This window comes from Contarinia nasturtii, unplaced genomic scaffold (assembly GCF_009176525.2).
Source record: "Contarinia nasturtii isolate CC-2019 unplaced genomic scaffold, AAFC_CNas_1.1 Cnas_scaffold_285, whole genome shotgun sequence".
Lineage (NCBI taxonomy): Eukaryota > Metazoa > Arthropoda > Insecta > Diptera > Cecidomyiidae > Contarinia > Contarinia nasturtii.
Genome location: NW_022197640.1, coordinates 2,211,978 through 2,233,028, shown reverse-complemented (window position 1 = coordinate 2,233,028; position 21,051 = coordinate 2,211,978). Strand labels below are relative to the sequence as shown.

Here is a 21,051-nt window from a genome sequence, read left to right as displayed (position 1 = left end):
AAATACTGTATCGGATGTAGTGTGTAACAATGTGTGCACGCTTTTTGCTTTCATCCAATATGAATACGCTTTGCGCGAAGGTCCTAGCAACGAATGAAAGCCAGCTCTGGCATAGTGAAGAACATTTTTGACATAAAAGCATACTTGTGGCTAGCAGCAGTTCATTCAACAATTTGCCACGATTCAAGAAACACCATCAGAGACAATTGTCGGATCGGAGTACTTAGCTGTGTGTTAATCCAGTTTCTGTGTGCATCACGAATCGATCCTAATTCAATAAAAGCGACGGCATATTTTTGGCATTTATTTTTATCGACTCGGCAACATCGACGGTATTTCATTTATTTTCGACTGTTTTTTTGAAATAACGGGTTTTTATTTGAATTTCTTAACTTTGAGATCACATTTGGTCAAATTGCTAAACTTAAAAAAACAGCAAAACGGAATTTAATTAGATGATAGTATTTTTTCATCAATTTTGAGTGCAACATTCCTCAAAATACAATTGAATTGATCAGTGTTAAATCACTAATTGGGATAAAAACGGTGCAATTTCGTGTGGAATCCATCCAGAAAATACAATCCAGCTTTTTGGAAATAACTGCATATTTTGTAAGTACTCTTCTATAAATTCAATAGTCTTTAAGATATGCAATCCTTTTGGTGAAGACTCAAAAAGATAAAAAAAAAATAAATGTAAAAATGCATATGGTGATTGAATATTCATATGCAAAAATGCAAATAGTTTTTATTTCCGCAGAATTTCTTCATCAAATGTTGAAATGTAGAAGAAGCTGCAATATACCTTTACTCATAAATTTTAATTCAATCAAAAACTTTGTTTGAAAAAATAATGGGAAAAAAGTATTTTTGAAATCTGCTTGAATATAAATTAATATGCATCTTTTCTGCATTTAAATCAGTGTGTCCATAACATATAGAAATAGCACTAAATAGTGTCGATATCTATACTATATTGGTCCACTATATATGTAAGATATTCCGCAAGACACCGTAGCTCACGATAGAAGTGAGTGCGGACGGCAAACATGTTGACGCATACACACAGTTCTTTCTACTGCCGCATGGCAATTTGTGATTTTTTCCGTCTACACTGGCTTCGATCGTGCGATACGGTGCCGTGCGGCAATATCTTTCATATATAGTGGACCGATATAGTATAGATATCGACACTATTTAGTGATATTTCTATATATTATGGACACACTGATTTAAATCGAAATTCTATCTTTGCATATCATTCATCATCATAACGGTAACAAAATTAATAAAAAAAGTAAAAAAAAAATCGTGTGATTCATGACATTTGACTTTTCGAAATGATATTTCCAAAATTAGCATATTCATGCAGTACAATATTTGAGTTGTTGTCTCCCTGTCATCTCTTATACGTCTCAAAATCCTTTTCATTCTGATTAATTACCAAAAGATTCTCTTCATGAATGATTCAAAGTTGTTGTGCTCGTGTTGTCTTTTGAGTAGTGTCTAATTACAGTTTTGTTTGATGGTACACAATCAAGTGTAAGCTCATATCAAGTGACCATCATCGCCATGATACCTTCGCACAAACAATGCACACTGACACATTGAGTAATTATTATGCATGGAGGTAAGTCTTGAGATTATCGATACGATCGAAAGCCATTAGTCATAAAATATATCAACGAAACTGTAAATTTTCGGTTTACAAACACACGCATACACCCACGATCCATCTAGTTGGATTGCCAGCGTAAATCAGTTGCTCATTTGAATGTGTTGAAAAAAGCGATTGCATTTTGGATAAAATAAATTAATTGAATAAAATTTTGTATTAGATTAGATAGGAAGCGTATGGAATTGGATCATGCAAATTGTGTGCAACTATAGGCCGTAAAAAGGCCACTCAAAAAATCGCAGTAAATGTTCGATAAATATTTTCGGAAGGTGATATTACATGATATATATAAACAAGAATATTTAATGACGGAGGGAATTAATTAAATTATTATTAATTTGTGTAATTCAAGACATGGTTCTGAGCCATGGTCATTCATTTCATTTACTACTTGTTACACCTGGCCACATTTGCCAATTATTTTCTTCGAATTCCGAAAACGATCAACATACGTATCTCAATTTTATGGTCGAATGGGGCAAAAAAAATAGAAAGAGAAAACAGCAGAAGAAGAAGAAGAAGAAGAAAAGAGTGCGGCGCACACGACACCGAACTGAATAATGTTAATCGAAGAACTCTCAAAGGATTTGAGTGTTAATTCCACCCTCGTGTTGAAGCGAAACGCATATCTACACTGAAACAGCGTAACCACTGCCCGAAGTAGTATATTCGCGTACTCGTTCATTTCACTGTGTATTGTATATTTGCCATTCAGAGGCACTTTACTTTGCATTAATTAAAAGCAAATGGAAATGGTTTTTACTCTCTGTCTCTTACAGTGAAAAGTGGCAAGAATGTTTGCTCCGTTGTTTTGAACTGAAATCGACAATGTGAGACCCTCATTGTCGTCATTCATTTTAAAATCCAGAAATTTTGATGGTAATTTCTTCGTCTTTTTTTTGTTCCAAATTTCTTTTCACATTCTCAAAAATGAAGTTTTATACAAGATTTGATGAATTTCGTCTGACCCCTTGCATAACATTTTCTTCATTTAAAACCTAATAATAGACAAATCATATTAACAATACTGGGAAGCAGTGACTGACACGCACATATGTGTGCGATGATATATTTCCTTGGATTATGACGAAAGGCACATTTTTTTTATGTGAAAATTCTAATAAATTTATTCGGCAATGCAATTTAAACGCGTAAAATACGGTAATCGCATTAAAATAAACGCCATACAATAGATTAACGAGTAAATTTTCTTTCACGTGCATTGTCATAATTAAATGCGAATCAATGTAAACAAGGAAAAGAACGCACACATTGAACAATACTTAAGTTTGTATGGATGTATAAGTTTTGACACTTTTAAAACTTGTTGCACTAGCAGCAATAATATTTTGTCCAAAAACTTTTTCAGTGAATTCGACTATAATGTCACATTCCAAACAAATTTTTTTTATTCAAGGAGCCACGTAATAGCTTAAGTGGCGTAAGCTCAACCAAATTGGGTCATTCGATATATTTTCGCTTTATTTATTTGCATCGAGTGATACATATAGAGAATGTACGGAATAATTAATATTGATTCCATCATTGTGACTAGCCATCTTCAAGTGGATAAAATCCAGGAACATTGTTCAAATTTGAAAGAAACATTTGTCGGAATGAAGATGATGTGCGAAAAAGCACACGTTCGATACTCTTTACACGCATGCAACATAGAAAGATTTATCTTTTCCCAGCATACATTTTACCGACTGTATGCCGATATTTTAAGAGAATTAACGTCACTTTATTGGCCATTGTGATTTGAAGTATGCGCCAACTTATTTTCAATTTCTCGAACATGAAATACAACTACAATATACACCACATTTCTTTTGAAAGCGAAACCACAAAGTTCATTACATCTCCACATCTAAGCTGTCAGTTAAATGTCGAATTTAAAATAAACTAACAAATCTTTCACCGGAAATCACATTAAGCATAAAATCTGTGATGCACACACATGTTACGTAAGTAAATACATAGGTGATTTATGCGAGCACTGAACACCGAACGACACTCTATAATGTGTTAGTTTTGTGAAATGGGGTGTAAATCAAACACACACATATATTTTTATTTCTTCAAGTTGATATCGTTTACAATGTACTATATGTATGACTTTTTACGTACATTGTTAACCGAAAATGATCTGCTTGTCAAATGTATATCTATTCAATATGAATATGAAAAAAATGTGCTTCAAAGTGGTTTCAAATCAAATATTATTCGCTGATTTGATTATCGTTTGTGGCAAATTCTTCTTTGGAAATGGAAGCAATTGTTTTCTAAATTGATAAGAAACACACGGGTGATGTTAATCTCAATCAGGAATGCTTTGTGTCGAACAAAAATGCGGCAAATGTATTTATGAAAGTCGATGCTTAAGTTTGGCAGACCGCATAAAGATGGGCGTCATTGGATTCCTCTCTCGTTTATACACTCAACATGGGAATCCAAAAGTGGATGTTACATGTTAAAAGTTTTTCCCACGCATGTTTTGTGATAAAAACGTTTTAAACCCCAAAACAGCTTTTTGGTCGTCGTTTTTTCATTGCAAATTGGCTTGTTGCAACTTTATCCATAAAAACTGCAAAACAATGAATTTTCTATTAGACTTTCCAGTGAACAGCGACGTGTATGCATAAATTCATATGACTCACCAGTCATTGGATTTACGATTTTTTCTCTCTCTTTGTTCGTCCATTTTTTCTTTTACGCCAGCATCAAATGGCGGGAAAATTGCATGTCTCTGCCGGAGAGGATATATGTATATTACATATACGAAAGAAAAAAAAATTGATAAAGAACTCAATTACATTCTCTGTTGATTTTTGTGTTCTATTTCTTGTGTTCATTTCTTCATCTTTTTTTTCTCCTGTGCTTTACAGAGTTTATTATTAGATTAATTAATGTTATTATTGAGCGCTTGAAGTATCACCTTGGGCTTTGCCACACACGAAAGCAACATTTTTGCATACAGCAGTCCACACAGAATATGAAAAACGCATCATAAAAACATGAATTTAAATTACTTGTAAACCACATCGAATGTTAAATGTGCTGCTCATTTGAATTCATCGTCTTTTTGTTCGATGGCTGGAGCGCCGCTCTTTTTTGAAGAATGGTTAAGATGTGATCGCTCAAAGGCGTGCTTTTCCATTTTTTAGTAGGAGCATTTATTAATTATTTTCGTTTACATTTCAATGGTGGAAACAAACGACCGATACAGAGACAAACAGTCAAAGGCCAAGAAAGAGACTAACAGACAATGTGAGATAGAGATAGAGTTGAAAGACGCATTAAATTGCACCAGAGAAAACTGAATAAGATAAAATTGAAATTTCAATGAATAAAATAACCGGGCAAGCTATTCTTCTTGGCAGTCATTCATTGACTCTTTCTCTCTCTCTCTCAATCCCTTTCGGTTTTTGGTACATAACCGGAAAATATTCGGTTATCTTGCACTATATTATCCAAAAATTCACCAATGTTCTTTGTTTTCCAGACTCGTTTCGTTACATAAAACAAAAAATGGTTTGGAACTAAAGTATTATTTGGACAGTCGGAAAACGAAAGAGCTTTTTCTAAAATATCTCGAAAACATTTTAAAATCATTCTTTTACGTGCAATTTAAAGATATCTTGTTTTGTAAATAACATCAACCCGAATTAAATTGTCGTTTTTTGATGTGCATAATTTGTTCGTTTCTTATTCTTGATGCACAAAAAAGAAGCTTTACGATTGACATTATCATGTCACATTCAGGTTTCATAAGCTCATCATAGATTGTGACAAGGTAGCCAAGCAAAATTCAGCGGTACTCAATCCGAATAGCAAGGTGGCCCACAATCGAACGGATTGATATTTTGTGTTGCTATCATCACATGGGAGGTTTCATCATGAACTGATGATTCGAAAGCTGTTTTTATGACATTTGTAGTGAAAATTACAAGATTAGAAGCATAACAGAAAAACCGTAGGTGCCGTAAAATCGCGTAAAATGTGGCAATATTATGGAAATATGTTCATTCAATACAAGAAATTGCATATAATTTCAAATTCATATCTCTGCCACATTTGATGCGTCAGTGAACCTTGGATATTTAACAAAAAAAAAACGATGTACTTTCGCAGAAGCTTAAATTTTTGCGCGAAAGCGCTGACAGATGTTAATACATTTCGCGCAAATATGAATAAAATTTCGACATTCTCTTTCTTTCGCAAGCCATTGACAACGTAAAATAAAGGATCGAAATGTATAAATAAACAAACGTAACATTCAACGATGTCGTCCGGATGAATGGAAAATGGTTACGACTGTTGCGATTACTGTTTACATTTTGTAAATAATGAGTGAGCAACGGTAAGTTAGAAGGAGACCAAGGAGTCAATAAAATCATACGTAGGAAATGTTTGACGAATTATGATCAGCGAACGTGCGAACGAAGTGATGATGATGATGGCGGTGGTGGTGGTGTTGGATGAAGAGACTCTCGACATTATCATATCATATTTACCACCTTCACATCATCAACAAAGCGCTCCGCTACCTTGTGACCATTAATTTTATTCGGTCTGGGATGTGAAACAACAAAACATTTGTTAATGTATTCTCGAAAATAAAAGCTAATAAAAACAAACCCCCGTGTACAGTACACAAAATTGTGAAAGTGTTCATTCGACACGTTTCATGGCAGTCCTGTTTTGTTGTTTCGTGCATGACCGTCGATTCTCAAAAGTAAAGTTTTGTGAGGCGCACCACGTGTACTACATTGGATTTTAACCGGAATAATACGCGTTCGCATGCATTAAAATCCTTTATTGGATTGTTGACGAGTAGATTTTCGACAAAAAGTTTATTATTATTTTATCCATTTGGAGTTTTTTCTGCTCATCTGAGACACATCGACACACTTATTTCTCACTCACGCACTCAACAGTTATGGATAGACAGTTCAAATGTTACCATTCATTTAAATCCATCGACACTTCCCTTATTATTATTATTATTTGTTAAAAACATCATTTTGAACACATACAACAAATGATAATTTAATTTTATGCTAAAAATATCGAATCATGTTTACTGATCAAAAATCCCTTTTACAAGAAAATAATAATAATAAATAAAATGGAACATTTTCAATTATCCGAGCACAATGAAATTAATTTGGATTAATTAATATTTTATGTGCATTTTCCATTTCGAATTGAATGTGAGTATTGAGTGGGATGTATCATTTTGATCATTTGCATGTTAAAGTTATTTTGTTTGATTTTCTCTTTGTATTTTTGTGTGAGTATTCGCATGTGATTAATACAATTTTACAGCAGAACTAATTGAATTCATGAAATAGAAATTGATCGATGTCGTCATTGTGCGATTTCAGTTCGTCATGCAATATGCGCGACTTATTAAAGTGATTGCAATATAAATAACGCCCCTTTTTTTGCTCTGCATCGCTTTTGGATTAATCACAATGAAAATTGATCTAATTCACACGCTATCACTTTAAATTAAGGCTTAAAGTTTTATTTAATAATTACAGGAAACATGCACGCAGGCTATTTCAAGTGTGACCCTTGCACAATGAAACATTGAATTGCATCTTTATCGTCGACCAATTGTATCATCTGAACATGAACAAAGTTCAATACAAAATGAAATAAATACATTTGAAAAACAGCAGATGATGCATTCGCAATAATGTGTTACTAGTTATTGTATATTTTTGGCCTATTTGCGTTGAAGTTCATTTTTTTGATACGTTGAAACGTATGCAATTTGATGTTGTTGTTTCGTTCATTTTTTTTTTTTGCAGCGCGATTCAGTAAACATTATTTAACCTACACTCTAGCGGATGCATCAAATGGAAATTGGTTTTTCTGTCAAATTCAGCAACAAAATAACCAATTCAATTATCAACTCTCACCGCACACAAATACCATATCAATCACGTCCATTTTGCGTCGAAAAAAGTACGCGTGAGCTTTTCATTACTTTCTTGCGGCGATTCGTTTTTTTTTTTGGTATCGCCCGTTTCTTTCATTGTCATTCAATCATGCAAAAAAAAACTTTTTAATCACGAGTATCTTTCAATATGCCGAAAATCAAATTGAATTGCTTGTTTTTATTTGTTCATGACAGCCAAATGGCAAAATTGAAATAAGTGGCGTAGACACTTTTAATTTAAGGCATTTGATCAAACCGCAACATGTCAAAGGTTACATTTGAATTTTTAATTATATCGTTTTGCAGGCAATTTTCATAAAATCAAGAGCGTCAAAAGACCCAATACTAATTGTAGTCGATTATTTTTGATGCGAAATATTTATTCTATTTACATAAGAGGTTATAAATAAATAACGAAGTGTAATTTCAATAATATCGACTTTATGTGCGTGTATTTGATTTTCCATTATACCAATTGGAATTGAAAAGATATACGTGAAATTTTTGTTTGCCCTTTTTTTAATGCTACTCAGTCATCGATGTATCAATGCATCAATTGTTCGTTTCATTTCATTGAATTTAAATGATAATGTTTTTCCTCTTCTGTATTTATATTGGGAAAAAGAAAAATTCCTGTTGTTTATTTATCTCAATGCGATGGCATCGAACGAGAGATGGGCAAAGACAAAGTGAAAAAAAAAGAAGTGATACTACGTCATACAATAAATGTACAAAATCAATATTTGAATAAAATTGAAATTCATATTCATATTCGTTCCACACGAAAATCCAAAGTTGATCGTCATAGACAACAAAAACGATTGAATCATAAAAAAATTGTTTCCTACTTTACTGAAATGTATACTAACAATAAAATTGTCTATCTTTAAAACAAAACAAGGGAAAAAAAGCGAAAAAAAGCTACAAAGAAAACATAAACACAAGCAATAAATATTTCATGTGTCACACAATTCTCATTGTGACTTTGTAGTTGGCATGTGGTTGAGAGGGAGACATAGCGCGGCAGGGAAAATGTAAGAGACAATATTTTTCGTTTGGATTGTTACAATGATGAGAATGATCAGCGACAGAAGCAAAGACAAAGTGGCAAACAGATGGATAATATGCAATCAGAACAGAGACTGAAAAGCTCTACTCTTCGGCTAGTGTTTGTGTGTCAGGTACAAAAGGCGCAACATGTATAATCAGTTGCCATGCATGTCAAACTGAAAGGCAAATGGCACTGTTACATTTCAGATCAACAAAAACAAAACAAAAAAAAATCACAACAACAACAATAACAGTGAATGGAAGAATAGAAAGAAAGACGAGTAAATGATCCATTAGAGACATCATACACTTTTACATGTATCTATTTCACTTGTAAAATAAGTGTGTATGCAATGGATTCTCATTATTTTGTCATTCATATTTTTGTGCTCAGTGCTAAGACATACGTCATTCTCATCATAATCATTTACATTACATATTATCGCCCTTCTTTTTTTTCTTTCCTCCGGTCTCTTTAATGAGCTCAAAAATATATGACAATGGGTTTGATGTGGCATTGTGGTGAACTCATGTTTGCCTGTATCTTGGATACTTTTTACCGCACAAATTATTTATGGTGACAAAAATGATACTCGCTTCAAGATTTTCGTTGATTTGTACCATACCTCAACTTCAAACTTGCACATGCAACACCATCACCACATTTACCCCCCCCACACACACACGCAGAGAATTAAATACTTAGCAGCTTCACACAAAACTTAGTCTCGGCTTGCTAAACCGTCTATAATTTCCACCGAATTTCATCTTCAATGAACGTCAAACGTCAAAATATATTCATATTACAATAAGATCAATTCGAATGGCAGTAGCACCAGTCTCAAACTAATTTATCCGATAAATGCGGGGTGCGTGTATGAATTCCAAATGCAAAAAGTCAATGTGTCAAGACGATTTGTGGTCGAGGCACATCAATCAAGCAAATATAAATCAATTAAGCGCTCAACTAGAATTATGATTGTATGAGATTATTCTCGGAACCATTGTAATTGTATGGACATCATAATAATAATAGTAATGGATGGAAAGGAAAAGTTTTTTTTTCCTATTTACAAATTACCAACGAACCACCACTGCTGAACACTTGCACTAGTAGTGCACTCACTCTATACCTCTTTTACTTTATAACTCTTCAGAATAACTAACTAGGTGATACGGTATGATGAAAATCATGTCAATTATTTCATTCTCTGTATGCAACATTAATAATTTTGCTATATTCAAATGTTCCAATTTGCAGATATCTCTCCAATCTCTCGTCCGAATAGCAAACTCCTAAGGGTTGATACGTTCAAAATGGTATTCATCAATTCAGTGGGCTTTGTTGCTTTTACAGTGATTTTATGTGCAATCATGTGCAATGGAAAAAACTTATATGATGACATCGAGACGAGTGGGCCAGAAGGTAAGCAAGATCATTTTATTTGGATGGCATAGTGCCTTTCTAGAAGCAGAAGGGATTATTTATAATGCTTGGCAATTCTTCTTCTCTTTTTTTTTTGAGTGTATTGAAAGTTTCAACTGGACTTTCAAGTGAAAAATGAATTACGTAATTTGTTGTTGAGTATATAAATTTAACAAAATTATGTCATAGATGAATTGTGTGTGTCAGTGTTGATTGTAGATATCGCTATTCTCGAGAGAGAGAGGGAGAGAGAGAGAGAGAGAGAGAGAGAGAGAGAGAAAAAAAAAAGTGATAAAATATAATGATTGGTGACATCAAACGACTAAGCCCGTATGAACGTTTCTGAATAGAAAGTAGAAAAAGAAATAAAACTTCATTGTTCAAATGTTTCTTTTTTGTTTTAAAATGAAAGAAGAGCAAAACCGAGAATGAGCGCAAATTAAATGTCTCGCATATATTCATTTGAACGCAAAACAAACTTCCTATAGAGTGAATGATTTATTTTCAATTATGTGAGAGAATGAATGCGTCAGAGAAATATTGTCTTTAGCTTGAATCAATGTTGTCTTCGCTGAATCATATGGGAAAGTTTATGAATATTTCTCGTAAAAAATATTTCTTTTTTTATTCATTTCAATTCACATCAATGGCATTTGATAATGTTCGCAAACAGTTCCTTGTTTTTATGGTTTTCATTGGAAAAACAACCGAAACGAGGAGAAAAAAAAGGACATGTGTAAACAATGAATAAGTGAACATCGTTGACAATAATATAAGTGAAATGGGAAAATCAAATGTAGCTTTTGTTAGTTTGCTATCGAAAACATTTTTTTTAAAAAAAGGGAACATCATATCTTTTTTTTCTTTTCTCTCTCTCTCGCGTTTGATTTGATTTATCACGGTAAATATTTGCAGGTCTAGCTGAAGTGAAGCGTCCCGCATTTTATGCTGGCAGTCGATATGGTCGTTCGAATGGTGGACAATCGGGTAGTTTACGCATAACACCGCGACGTGATTTTCACTTTTTGCGATATGGCAAACGAGCTGACCACGATCTGGACATTGCGCCTATTCAGTGTTATGAACCGATTCGAGATTACGTGCTGACGTGTTCCTTCACTGGAGTCCGGGACTTTTATCGCTGTTGGAAAGGGTAAAGCTTGCCAGCACCAATTTCATTTTATGTTAACGTAACAAAACTCACAAATGTAAATATACATGTTCATAAAAACAAATACACACCGATATCATAATATATTTGAAAAAAAAAAAAAAAAAACAAATGCGTACGACCGCACTTCGACGCCCTCAATTAATGCAATTAAGTTGGAAAGCAGCATATGTATACATGAAAGTCAAATGATTGAAATATTGAAAAAGTTTTCCGTTGTTTTGTTATGACTATAAATAATGCATACGTGAAATCATAGAACCGAACAAATTGGTGCTTTGAAACTTGATTGCATTCGCAATAGCAGCAGCAGCGCAGCAAGAAGAAAAAAAAAGACGACGAACAAACAACAACAAAAAGTTCAAAAGACAAATCGATTTATTTCATGACACTGATTATGTGCCATGACCGTTTGGATTACGTCGTGATCATGTATTTCTTGTAATTTGCACGGTGACGTTCATTCTACAATTCTACGTACATGCTTGTATATATTCAACTTGTTGAGTTGAGCATGTCTAGCCAATTGCAAATATTCTAAACATCATTTTAAATGTGTGTTTAATAAAAATTGACCTTCTAATGATTGTGCATATATTTGTTTTCTCTTTTTAATTTCATGAATGGCTCACGTTTTGGATCTCAACAGACAAGAGAATAAATTTGATGCAATCGATCAGATTACATCAAATGCTGAGGATAAAACCAATCAACAGCAATTAATATAAATTGCTCCACCAAAATCAACAACATTTCCCCTTTTCATCAAGCTAAATTTTCATAAATAACCATTAAACGGAAAATAGAAAAACAACACACACACACACACACACACTTTATGGATAACAATGTAGAAAGATCAATCGGAACGGAAAATAACCGCTTAAATTGCCACTGATCAGAAAACGAATTTCATTTAGTTTTGGTTCATCATATCGGTTTGTTGCTCGCTGACGGAAGTGGCCACTATTTTGAACAAGGCTTTTGTGCAATATATGTACGAATGAATTGTTTCTGTTTTGCGGGAAGGAAGGTGGAGAAGTGTTTCTCTCATTCAAACATAGATTATGTGTGTATGTCTCTCTCTCTTTCTTTCTTTCTTTCTTTCGCTTTAACATTCTCTACCATCATCCATTTTCCGAATTTTTTTCCAATATTTAACTTCAATTAAATATCTTTTTATAATCACAATAAATACAATATTACACACACGCAATTAAAACGCACTTATAAATTCCAATCAATGTTGCAGCTAAATCGTATATTTATACAAGAGAAATTAATAATTGTATTTATAATTGTGCTGATTTTGATTCAAGAACATAAATTCCGCATTTTATGTGAAGCATAAGTTGTAATAATATGTGTATATAAATGTAAGTACGATGTGTTAAGCGTGTACTTTGTCTTTTTTTTTTTTGGTTTTTGGCTCTTTCACTTACCACTCGTGTAATTCGTTGCTCTGTTAGTCATATTTGTCTCTTCATTTTATCATTTCAATTATGTCGCTTCCAAGTTTGTACTTTGGCCGAATGAAATTGAAACCAAAACCTCGGTTGCAGAAAATGTTCAATTTCAGTGTCATGCAGCGTGACACTACGATTGAATTTCTATTTTATGCACACACAATATCGTCTAATTGCGTTCTATTTAAATTTATTATTGTCGCCCCAAAAATATATATTTATATATCTCTCGCATTCAAATCACCAAATCAAATTAAATCAATATCAATAAAAATTGCTTATTTATTAAGAAACAAAAAAAATATGATTGTAAAAATAAATCTCTATTTATGAATGTTATAAAAAAGGATGTTAATTGTAGACAAAGAAAATGAACAAAAATAAACAAATGGAACTAATTAAGTAAAGTGCAAATGTATTTTGGAGTTGAATAATGTCTTGGTGCTAACAAAATGATTCGAACTATTGACGAAAAATTTAATTTTTCAAAAGGAGATATGCGACCTTGCGTGTGTGAACTGTTAACCTTTAAATTGAGAAGGATGATACTCTACCGCTTTGATACTTACCATATTTATTAATGATCGAAATTAGTTGACGTGCATGGATACATGTGCTAATCCACAATCAAATGACGTCAATCAATCTATAAATTCATCTGATTAAGTGGTCATTTTCCAATTAATTCTTTTTAAATTTATAATTACAATTTCTTTTTTTTATTTATTCTTGTCGCTTGATTCTCTGAAAACAATTTACAATTTATTTTTTCTTTTCTAATTATGATGAACACAACTTTAAATTCAATAAAATTCTTCCCATCTAACAAAAAAAAATCAATTCAATTTACAGTTTTGCAGCTATAAAGCAAAAACACAAATAAAACTTATGAAAAAAATAAGCACTTTAAAAACAAAACAAAAAAAAACACACAAAAATTAATATAACAATAAGATTCGGCGATTATCAAGCTACTCTAGATTAGACTCATTTCGAAACATGGTAAATTCTAAACGTATATTTATTGTTAAATTGTGTCGAAATGACATTGCTGTCCTATGAAGTCTAATAACAAATCCCTTAAAGAAGAAGTCTCGTAGTTTGCTTTATTGTTTATATCTTTCGAATTCTTATACTAATGTAATTTACGATTATTTTTTATTGTTTTTGTTTTCTATTTGGTTATCGATTTGTTGACCTCTATGTGTCAATTACGAATTAATCTTTGATTTAAACATTTCATTTCTGTTTTATTGGATTATTAACAAACAAAAAATGGGCTTAAAAAAGAACATTTCACAGCCGTTGCAATATATATTTTACTAAATTATAAGTACCAAACCAAATAAAACCACCAATTGTTGTCCACAGAACGCGTGGCACAAAACCGCTGAAAATTCCGGAAATTCCCTTCTGTTTGTAAATCGATCGAAGTATTCGTATTGGATTTCGATGCTGAATATTATAGTCGGCATTTGATTCGAGATCGGCCAATTGAATTCGTGTCTTTGCAACGTCCAATGGAGTTGTAACAGCTGATGCAACAGCACCGGCAACCGATCCACAACACGCGGCCACAAATAATTTCAGATTTTCTTCGAGATTTTTCGTTGTAATCTCATTCAGTAGTTCCCACAATGGATATTGAATCATACTGAATGGTATGTCTCGCATAATTGTGATGCCATAACCACGATAAATGCCATTCCACAAGCCTTCTGAACGGAATGCTTGCATTAGTATATCGATGGCACGATACTGTATTTTACTCACTTGACGCTTTTGTTTAACAATTTCGATTGGTGTACGAATAAGTCCAGCAGTTATTTCGGCCAGCGATGCAGCTATCGAATTGATTAAAAATTTGACGAAAAATATCCAGGATGCTGAGTTTGTATTTGGATTTGCCGTACCATCTGTATTATATACGAATGATTCAATAAAAAAATAATTGACAAAGATTGGAATGAATCCATTGACGGCCGAATAAACGAGGTAAAATGTAGCAGCTATTGGAATGCTTGCCGCAATTACGGGCAAAATGCCATTGTATATTGATCGAAAACCACCGGCTTTCCAGAATCCATTTTCACTCTGCAGTCGCGTTTTACAAGTGTCAACGGGAAACAAAAATGTATCGACCGCCAATCCACAACAGCCGCCCGCAATGAACTCGATTAAAAATGGATGCTCTTGAAAAAAGGAGTATTCCACCGACTCCATATTATTTATATTATTATTATTATTATGTTTTGAGAATTGTTTTTGGTTTTTTATTCTCCCTTTTTTCTCTGTCTTGTGGATTTAAATATATATAATATGTTGAATCAAGGAAGCACACAACACAACTCTCAACGTTTTTGAATACACACTCGAATTTCAATATTTATACTGGCGTGTGCGCATTTACAAAACTATACCGCACGATAGGCGGCTATAAACATTAATTGTAACGTGTTGAATTGTCTATCGTTTCAATTAAAATTCGATGATTGAAATGAGTTAGCCGGCGACACACAATTATTTACTATTTTAATTCAATTGATGATTTTTCGAATCGCAGACGAATGAACGGAAAATGAGCAAAAAAAAAATCACCGAACTGTAACGGAGATATAGTCACATGCGGACAGTGTATACAATTCTATAGTGATTTGTACACTCATTTAATTTCAAATAACCGTCAGTCTGTAAAAATACCAATGTCGGTACACGCAATTGTTCACAAAGTTTTTCGTACTTTATTGTATTCGATATTAACCATTATCATTTAATTCAGTAAAACACATTCAGTTAAGGAATTTCCACACTCTCACGCACACACACGTTTTTTTTATCATATCTTCAAAATGAAAATCGAAAACATATTCCTATCAATAGTTCATAAAAACGCCGTATAATCAAATATTTGACCGCCAATATAGATCTGTTTTACTTGGTTTCATCGTTTTGTAATCAGTCTCCATACGTTTGCAATCAGAACAGACTTCAAATACACAACGGCGCATATTGTTTCTTTTTTTTATTGATAACAAATTCTCTGTGGATTGGTTTCCGTTGCACTCCTTTATCTCTATGGCTGTCTCTTTAAAATTTCGTATATATCTATATATATATCACGCAGCCGTTGTTGCGATGTTCGATGCATATACACACTACAGTGGGAGTTCACCCATATTCACGAATTCATTTCAGGCGCTTATTACAATCAACGAAAAAAAATCCGATTACGTTTTACACATTGATCCATCGATAATGTACTTGATTATGAGTTCATTGTCAGCTTTCATGTGATAACCATGTGTCTTGTTGACTTGATCATTTTTTATCGGTTAAATCAATAAAGTAAATGTGATTTGGGTCATCTGACGATATTTGAAAAGGGAGCCAGAATTTAAAAAAAGTCCTAAAGAATAGAACTATTTACACAAAAATTTGCACAATCGATTTCGAACGACGTGTGTTAACATCTGACAAATGTTCGTTAGTTTATATTTGCGAACGTGATGAGATACAAACAATGAATTCGCCTGAATTTTTTCACTTAAAAATGCAATTTTTCGAAATCAAGAAGAATATCTCAGTTAGTATGAATCTTTTAAAAATAACTCTGGTGAGCTGGTAAAACGATTTATTTGTATTAATAAACAAAAACACTCTGTACACGTTCTCTCTCACTCGTTGATACGAAAACAACGTGCTCAAAACAAAAATAAGAAGCGAAAAAAGAGGCAATACACAGAAAAACATTCATATGTCAATACTATGTGGAAATTGTGAATGTGTGCGTGCACTGTGCAAACTCATTTAACTGTCGAATAAATATGGCCCGATGAAGTCTCATCATTGTGTGAGCACACTACTGAGTTTGTGCAGTTCAGCACACTACACACAATCGTCAAACTGAATCGACATTCACGACAATAACGATGACGATTTGTTGTTGTCACCGTCAAATATCCACATTGCCTTATCAATTCCAACTTCCTTTTATTTTGGCATCGATTAAACGGGATCTGGTTTAATCAACACGATGATTTATACACGATTCTACTGGAATTAATTTCAAATCATTTTGAAAACGATAAGCATTGTGTGCGCATTAAATGTGAGTTCTTCGTTATCTGTGAATATTTATTAATCTTGTCAGCTGATTAATTGACCCAATGAGACTAGACGGATTTTCGATACGATTCGATTTATGCCAAGTAAAAAATATTGCACAAGTAAGCGATGAACGAATCTAATTCAAAATTATGTACGAAGGAGTATGAATGAATGATGCGACGCAATACAAAAAGCACATGGTCTTTGATCCAATTCACAAATTGAAAAGCACTTCTCATTTCTATATATATATAAAGAGGCTTACGTACGCAAGCTGACTTTTCCGCATGGAACCGAAATTTTGGGAACAAACAGAAATGATGGTCTATGTATGGTTGCAGTAACTTAAATTACCGTGAAAACGTGTGAATATTATTTTCTTATCAAAATAAATAATCATATTAAGTCTAAAGAAATTTCAATCCAAAAAATAGCCTGTTCAAAGTTTCACATCATTACAGTACCACAAAGGCAAGTCTTTCATACAAAAATGAATTTTTTTTTCGATTATTGTATGAAAAGTCTGTGAAAAATTGATTGCATCTTAAAACTAACATCAGATTCGGGTTTCTCGTGCCAAAAAACCCCCACTACACAAAGACAGCGTTAAAATTGAAAGAATATCATTTTAAGGCATTTTTCTCATAAGTGCCTCTTCACAGTCTAAGTTTTACATCGATCAATCAATGTCGTTGAAAATTTGACCGGATCTATTCCTCGTAACGCCCAATCATCCCGTAAAGTCAGATTTTGAATTTCATGTCTGAGCACGAAACCATCGTGTCACCAAAATGGTTGAAAAATGATCAAAAAAGTAAAATGTATGGATTGTGTCCATTCGGACCCAAAAAAATTACACCGGTCAACAGATATTGCTCAAAAACTAATCAGCACGTCTCCTAGTAGTCCCAAATCATCCTGCAAAGTCAGAATTTGAATTGAGTTTTTGGAAAAAGATTTATCGAGTTAACAAATTTTGGCAACACGCCACAGGACACAGGACACAGGTCACAGGTCACAGGTCACAGGACACAGGACACATCACACACAGCGACGCACATTAATATGCCCCAAAATCATCTCCAATCGTGTTTTCTACATTAAATATGCATAGAAAACATGTTTTGGGATGACTTTAATTTTTTGGCCTAATACAATACCTTCCCTACACTAGGTGTGCGGAAAAGTAATATATATATTGTAGCAATAGAAACGGTAACCATTGCGTAGATGCGATGTCTGTGTGTCTTTCATTGAATTGGAATGCAAATTAATGTGTGGTCGTGTCGTTGTTGTGTTTTCGGCCAATTTTGGTTCATCGTCTATACAACGATGATGCACATTCATTTAAATCGAAAAAATAGATAACATAAAATCGAAAAGCGTATGTAATTATAAATTTCGATATGCTTCGATTGGCAGGCGAACGAACGTTGCATTTCATATATGCACATGATGATGATGATGAGTGAGATAATCTCATTGCAACGAGCAAAAAATCGAACGTTGCATTTCATGAAATTGAATGAGTTGTATGTGTTTGTGTGTGAAAGTGAATGTGTAACACTCAGCTGAGCAGATGGAGCTAGTGAATGATGTTCCTGTTTGATTATAAATAAAATGTCAAAATTATTGATAAAACGAACAGACACGATTTGATAGGTTATGTTTGGATTGTATTTTGAATACAACAGTTTCAGTCACACCAAAAACTAATTATTACTTTCAATTCAAAATGACTGCATCATAATTGCATAAATTTGGTGTCGAAATTGAAATAATTTATTTCAATTCTTTATCGTTAAAAAAGCAGAAAGGTGTGTCAACGTTGCGGCAGAATGTCGCTTGAAATTGAAAATGACAAAATGTTGGCCAAAAACTATCTGTATCTGACATCGTTGATATCGGGCGGAATGGCAGGATTGGTGGTGGATGTCATGCTCTTTCCGATAGGTAGATATTATGTGCTTTGGCTCAAACTATTTCTTATAAATTTTCGTTTTTTTTTCTTCATCCAGACACTGTAAAGACTCGTCTTCAAAGTGAGAAACGTTTTTGGCGAGCCGGTGGATTTCGAGGTATTTACAATGGATTGAGTCCAGCTGCAGTTGGTTCAGTGCCATCGGCTGCACTTTTCTTTTGTACATACGAAAGCATGAAAAAGCTGCTGTCACCATATGCACACGGTCAACAAACGCATTTTGTTCATATGTCATCGGCTGCAATAGCCGAGGTGGTCGCTTGTTTGGTTCGGGTACCAGTTGAAATAGCCAAACAACGTCGTCAAGTACAAAGTAAACAGTTGAAAAATATAAGCGCCACAAAAATTCTAATACATGCCTATCAAACCGAAGGCATTTTTCGTGGATTATATCGAGGATTCGGTGCAACAATTCTTCGTGAAATTCCATTTTCATTCGTTCAATATCCATTATGGGAATACCTGAAACTACACTGGACAAGTGTAACACATTTACCATTGACTTTTGTATCGGTGGCTGTATGTGGTGCCATTGCTGGAGGAATTTCTGGTAAAATGATAGAACACTACAAATTAAGAAATACGCTCATTTATTTATTTAATTATTTTATATTTGTTTTATTTTCTCAAATATTACAGCTGGTATAACAACTCCATTGGATGTTGTAAAAACAAGAATTATGTTGGATACACGAAATGGTGTAAAGCGCAAAGGCATTCATGCAATTCTGCAAGGAATCTATCGAGAAAATGGTGTACGAGGTGTTTTTGCTGGATTCATACCACGTGTCATTTGGATCACCATCGGTGGTGCGATATTTTTTGGAAGTTATGACCTTACAACCAAAATCGTAACAAAACATCTGTTTTGATAATTGCAATGATGTTTAGTAATTTTTTTTAGACATTCGATACATTTGTATATATAAATAAATATAAACTAAGAAAAAGTACAAAACCAGAACAATATGGTCAATAAACTTTGGATATTCACTAGGGTGAGACGGATGTGTGATAATGTGTGGTGATGTAGTGTAGTGACTTTATTGACTTGAGCTCATTTTTCTAGCAATTTATTTTTAATCACCAGATCTTTTCCATCGTGTTCAATACATTCAAATGGCCATTTTCGATTGACACGACACACGGATCCACATTTTGTATTCTTACAGTTGGGACAGGGAAAATGGCAACCGGGACAAGTGTTATCTAAACAATCACAAACATCAGCATTCTTTGCGCGATATCTGCCTTTCTCGTCAAAAATTGTAACTGGACCACGCTGTATTTGAGCGGTTTCGGCATAACTTTTACGCGTTAATTTTCGCTTTTCACGATCGGATTTTTCGGGATCAAAATCACTCAGTTTTGAATCGGCAACCAACTGACGAATTCGACGATCAGCCATTCTGTCACCTAAACTTTTACTCATTTTGAATTTGAATACTTGTTCTATAATAAGCGTTAACGTTTAGTTTATCGTCCGGTTAAAAAAGAAACTAATGTTTATTTTGTAAATATTTGTTTGACGCTGTGTTAGTAATTACCATGGTCTGATGACATTTGTGATTATGTGCCAGTGTGTTGATAGAAAAAGACATTTTGCACCCATCAGAGGGCGCAAATGTTTATTTCAATCTCTCTATCTGTCGGATAATTATATTTTCTTGGAACGTATACAAAGCAATGAAAATGAAATTAGTACACGTTGAAAAAATGAGAAATTGAAAATGTTGAAAAAATATCTGCGAACATATTAGCTTTGTTCACTGTCTTCATTCTTCGGCATTATTTGAGTGTCATTCAATGACACTTATTTCGGGGTGCACTGTGATAGTAAAATTAAAAATGACGTTTTAAATTGCTTCTGATGTGGAATGCTATTTTGATTTAATTACAAAATAAAAATAAAATAATATTTTTCTCGCTTTAATTTTTATTTAATTGAATGAAGAATCCGATGTGATTTTGATTTTCGTATTTAAAACGTATTTTCGATTCAGACGTTTACCGAACGGAATTTCGAAAAATGAATGGCGCTAGTTGTGCAAACACAAAATGTAAATACGCATAAAAATGAAATGAAAAATTAACATGCGAAAAAGAAACGACGACAACACAATCGCACGCACACAATCACACCATACCAACGAAATGTACCGTAGTTGGAATATCGTTTACTTATACAAAATCTCTGTACTATCAACTGTGTGCTAAAA

General features: G+C 33.4%; 4 protein-coding genes across 4 annotated transcripts; 2 read left to right on the top strand and 2 right to left on the bottom strand.

Annotated features, from left to right (window-relative positions):
- The first annotated feature begins 102 nt into the window (after positions 1 to 102).
- On the top strand, positions 103 to 13,158 carry LOC116337614. Its single transcript, XM_031762293.1, has 4 exons — positions 103 to 612; positions 9,943 to 10,107; positions 11,023 to 11,260; positions 11,928 to 13,158. The coding sequence occupies exons 2-4, from the start codon at positions 9,999 to 10,001 to the stop codon at positions 12,004 to 12,006; spliced, it is 426 nt and encodes a 141-aa protein (XP_031618153.1). The 5' UTR covers positions 103 to 612; positions 9,943 to 9,998; the 3' UTR covers positions 12,007 to 13,158.
- Positions 13,159 to 13,682: 524 nt separating this feature from the next.
- Positions 13,683 to 16,426, bottom strand: LOC116337483 (S-adenosylmethionine mitochondrial carrier protein homolog). Its single transcript, XM_031762087.1, has one exon. The coding sequence runs from the start codon at positions 14,965 to 14,967 to the stop codon at positions 14,041 to 14,043; it is 927 nt and encodes a 308-aa protein (XP_031617947.1). The 5' UTR covers positions 14,968 to 16,426; the 3' UTR covers positions 13,683 to 14,040.
- A 2,065-nt stretch (positions 16,427 to 18,491) lies between these two features.
- Positions 18,492 to 19,812, top strand: LOC116337434 (S-adenosylmethionine mitochondrial carrier protein homolog). Its single transcript, XM_031762003.1, has 3 exons — positions 18,492 to 18,804; positions 18,870 to 19,382; positions 19,472 to 19,812. Exons 1-3 carry the CDS (start codon positions 18,690 to 18,692, stop codon positions 19,702 to 19,704), a joined length of 861 nt encoding a protein of 286 aa, XP_031617863.1. The 5' UTR covers positions 18,492 to 18,689; the 3' UTR covers positions 19,705 to 19,812.
- Positions 19,813 to 19,889: 77 nt separating this feature from the next.
- LOC116337593 (ARL14 effector protein) lies at positions 19,890 to 20,240 on the bottom strand. The gene has a single exon (XM_031762272.1). It carries the CDS (start codon positions 20,238 to 20,240, stop codon positions 19,890 to 19,892), a length of 351 nt encoding a protein of 116 aa, XP_031618132.1.
- Positions 20,241 to 21,051: the final 811 nt, after the last annotated feature.

Excerpts from the sequence above, each read along its gene's own strand:
- LOC116337593 (XM_031762272.1), bottom strand. The coding sequence starts at position 20,240 with ATGGCTGATCGTCGAATTCGTCAGTTGGTTGCCGATTCAAAACTGAGT.
- LOC116337483 (XM_031762087.1), bottom strand. The coding sequence starts at position 14,967 with ATGGAGTCGGTGGAATACTCCTTTTTTCAAGAGCATCCATTTTTAATC.
- LOC116337614 (XM_031762293.1), top strand. The coding sequence starts at position 9,999 with ATGGTATTCATCAATTCAGTGGGCTTTGTTGCTTTTACAGTGATTTTA. Across the intron at positions 10,108-11,022 it reads CGAGACGAGTGGGCCAGAAG|GTCTAGCTGAAGTGAAGCGT; the intron begins GTAAGCAAGATC and ends AAATATTTGCAG. Across the intron at positions 11,261-11,927 it reads TTTTATCGCTGTTGGAAAGG|ACAAGAGAATAAATTTGATG; the intron begins GTAAAGCTTGCC and ends GGATCTCAACAG.
- LOC116337434 (XM_031762003.1), top strand. The coding sequence starts at position 18,690 with ATGTCGCTTGAAATTGAAAATGACAAAATGTTGGCCAAAAACTATCTG. Across the intron at positions 18,805-18,869 it reads TGTCATGCTCTTTCCGATAG|ACACTGTAAAGACTCGTCTT; the intron begins GTAGATATTATG and ends TTCTTCATCCAG. Across the intron at positions 19,383-19,471 it reads CATTGCTGGAGGAATTTCTG|CTGGTATAACAACTCCATTG; the intron begins GTAAAATGATAG and ends CAAATATTACAG.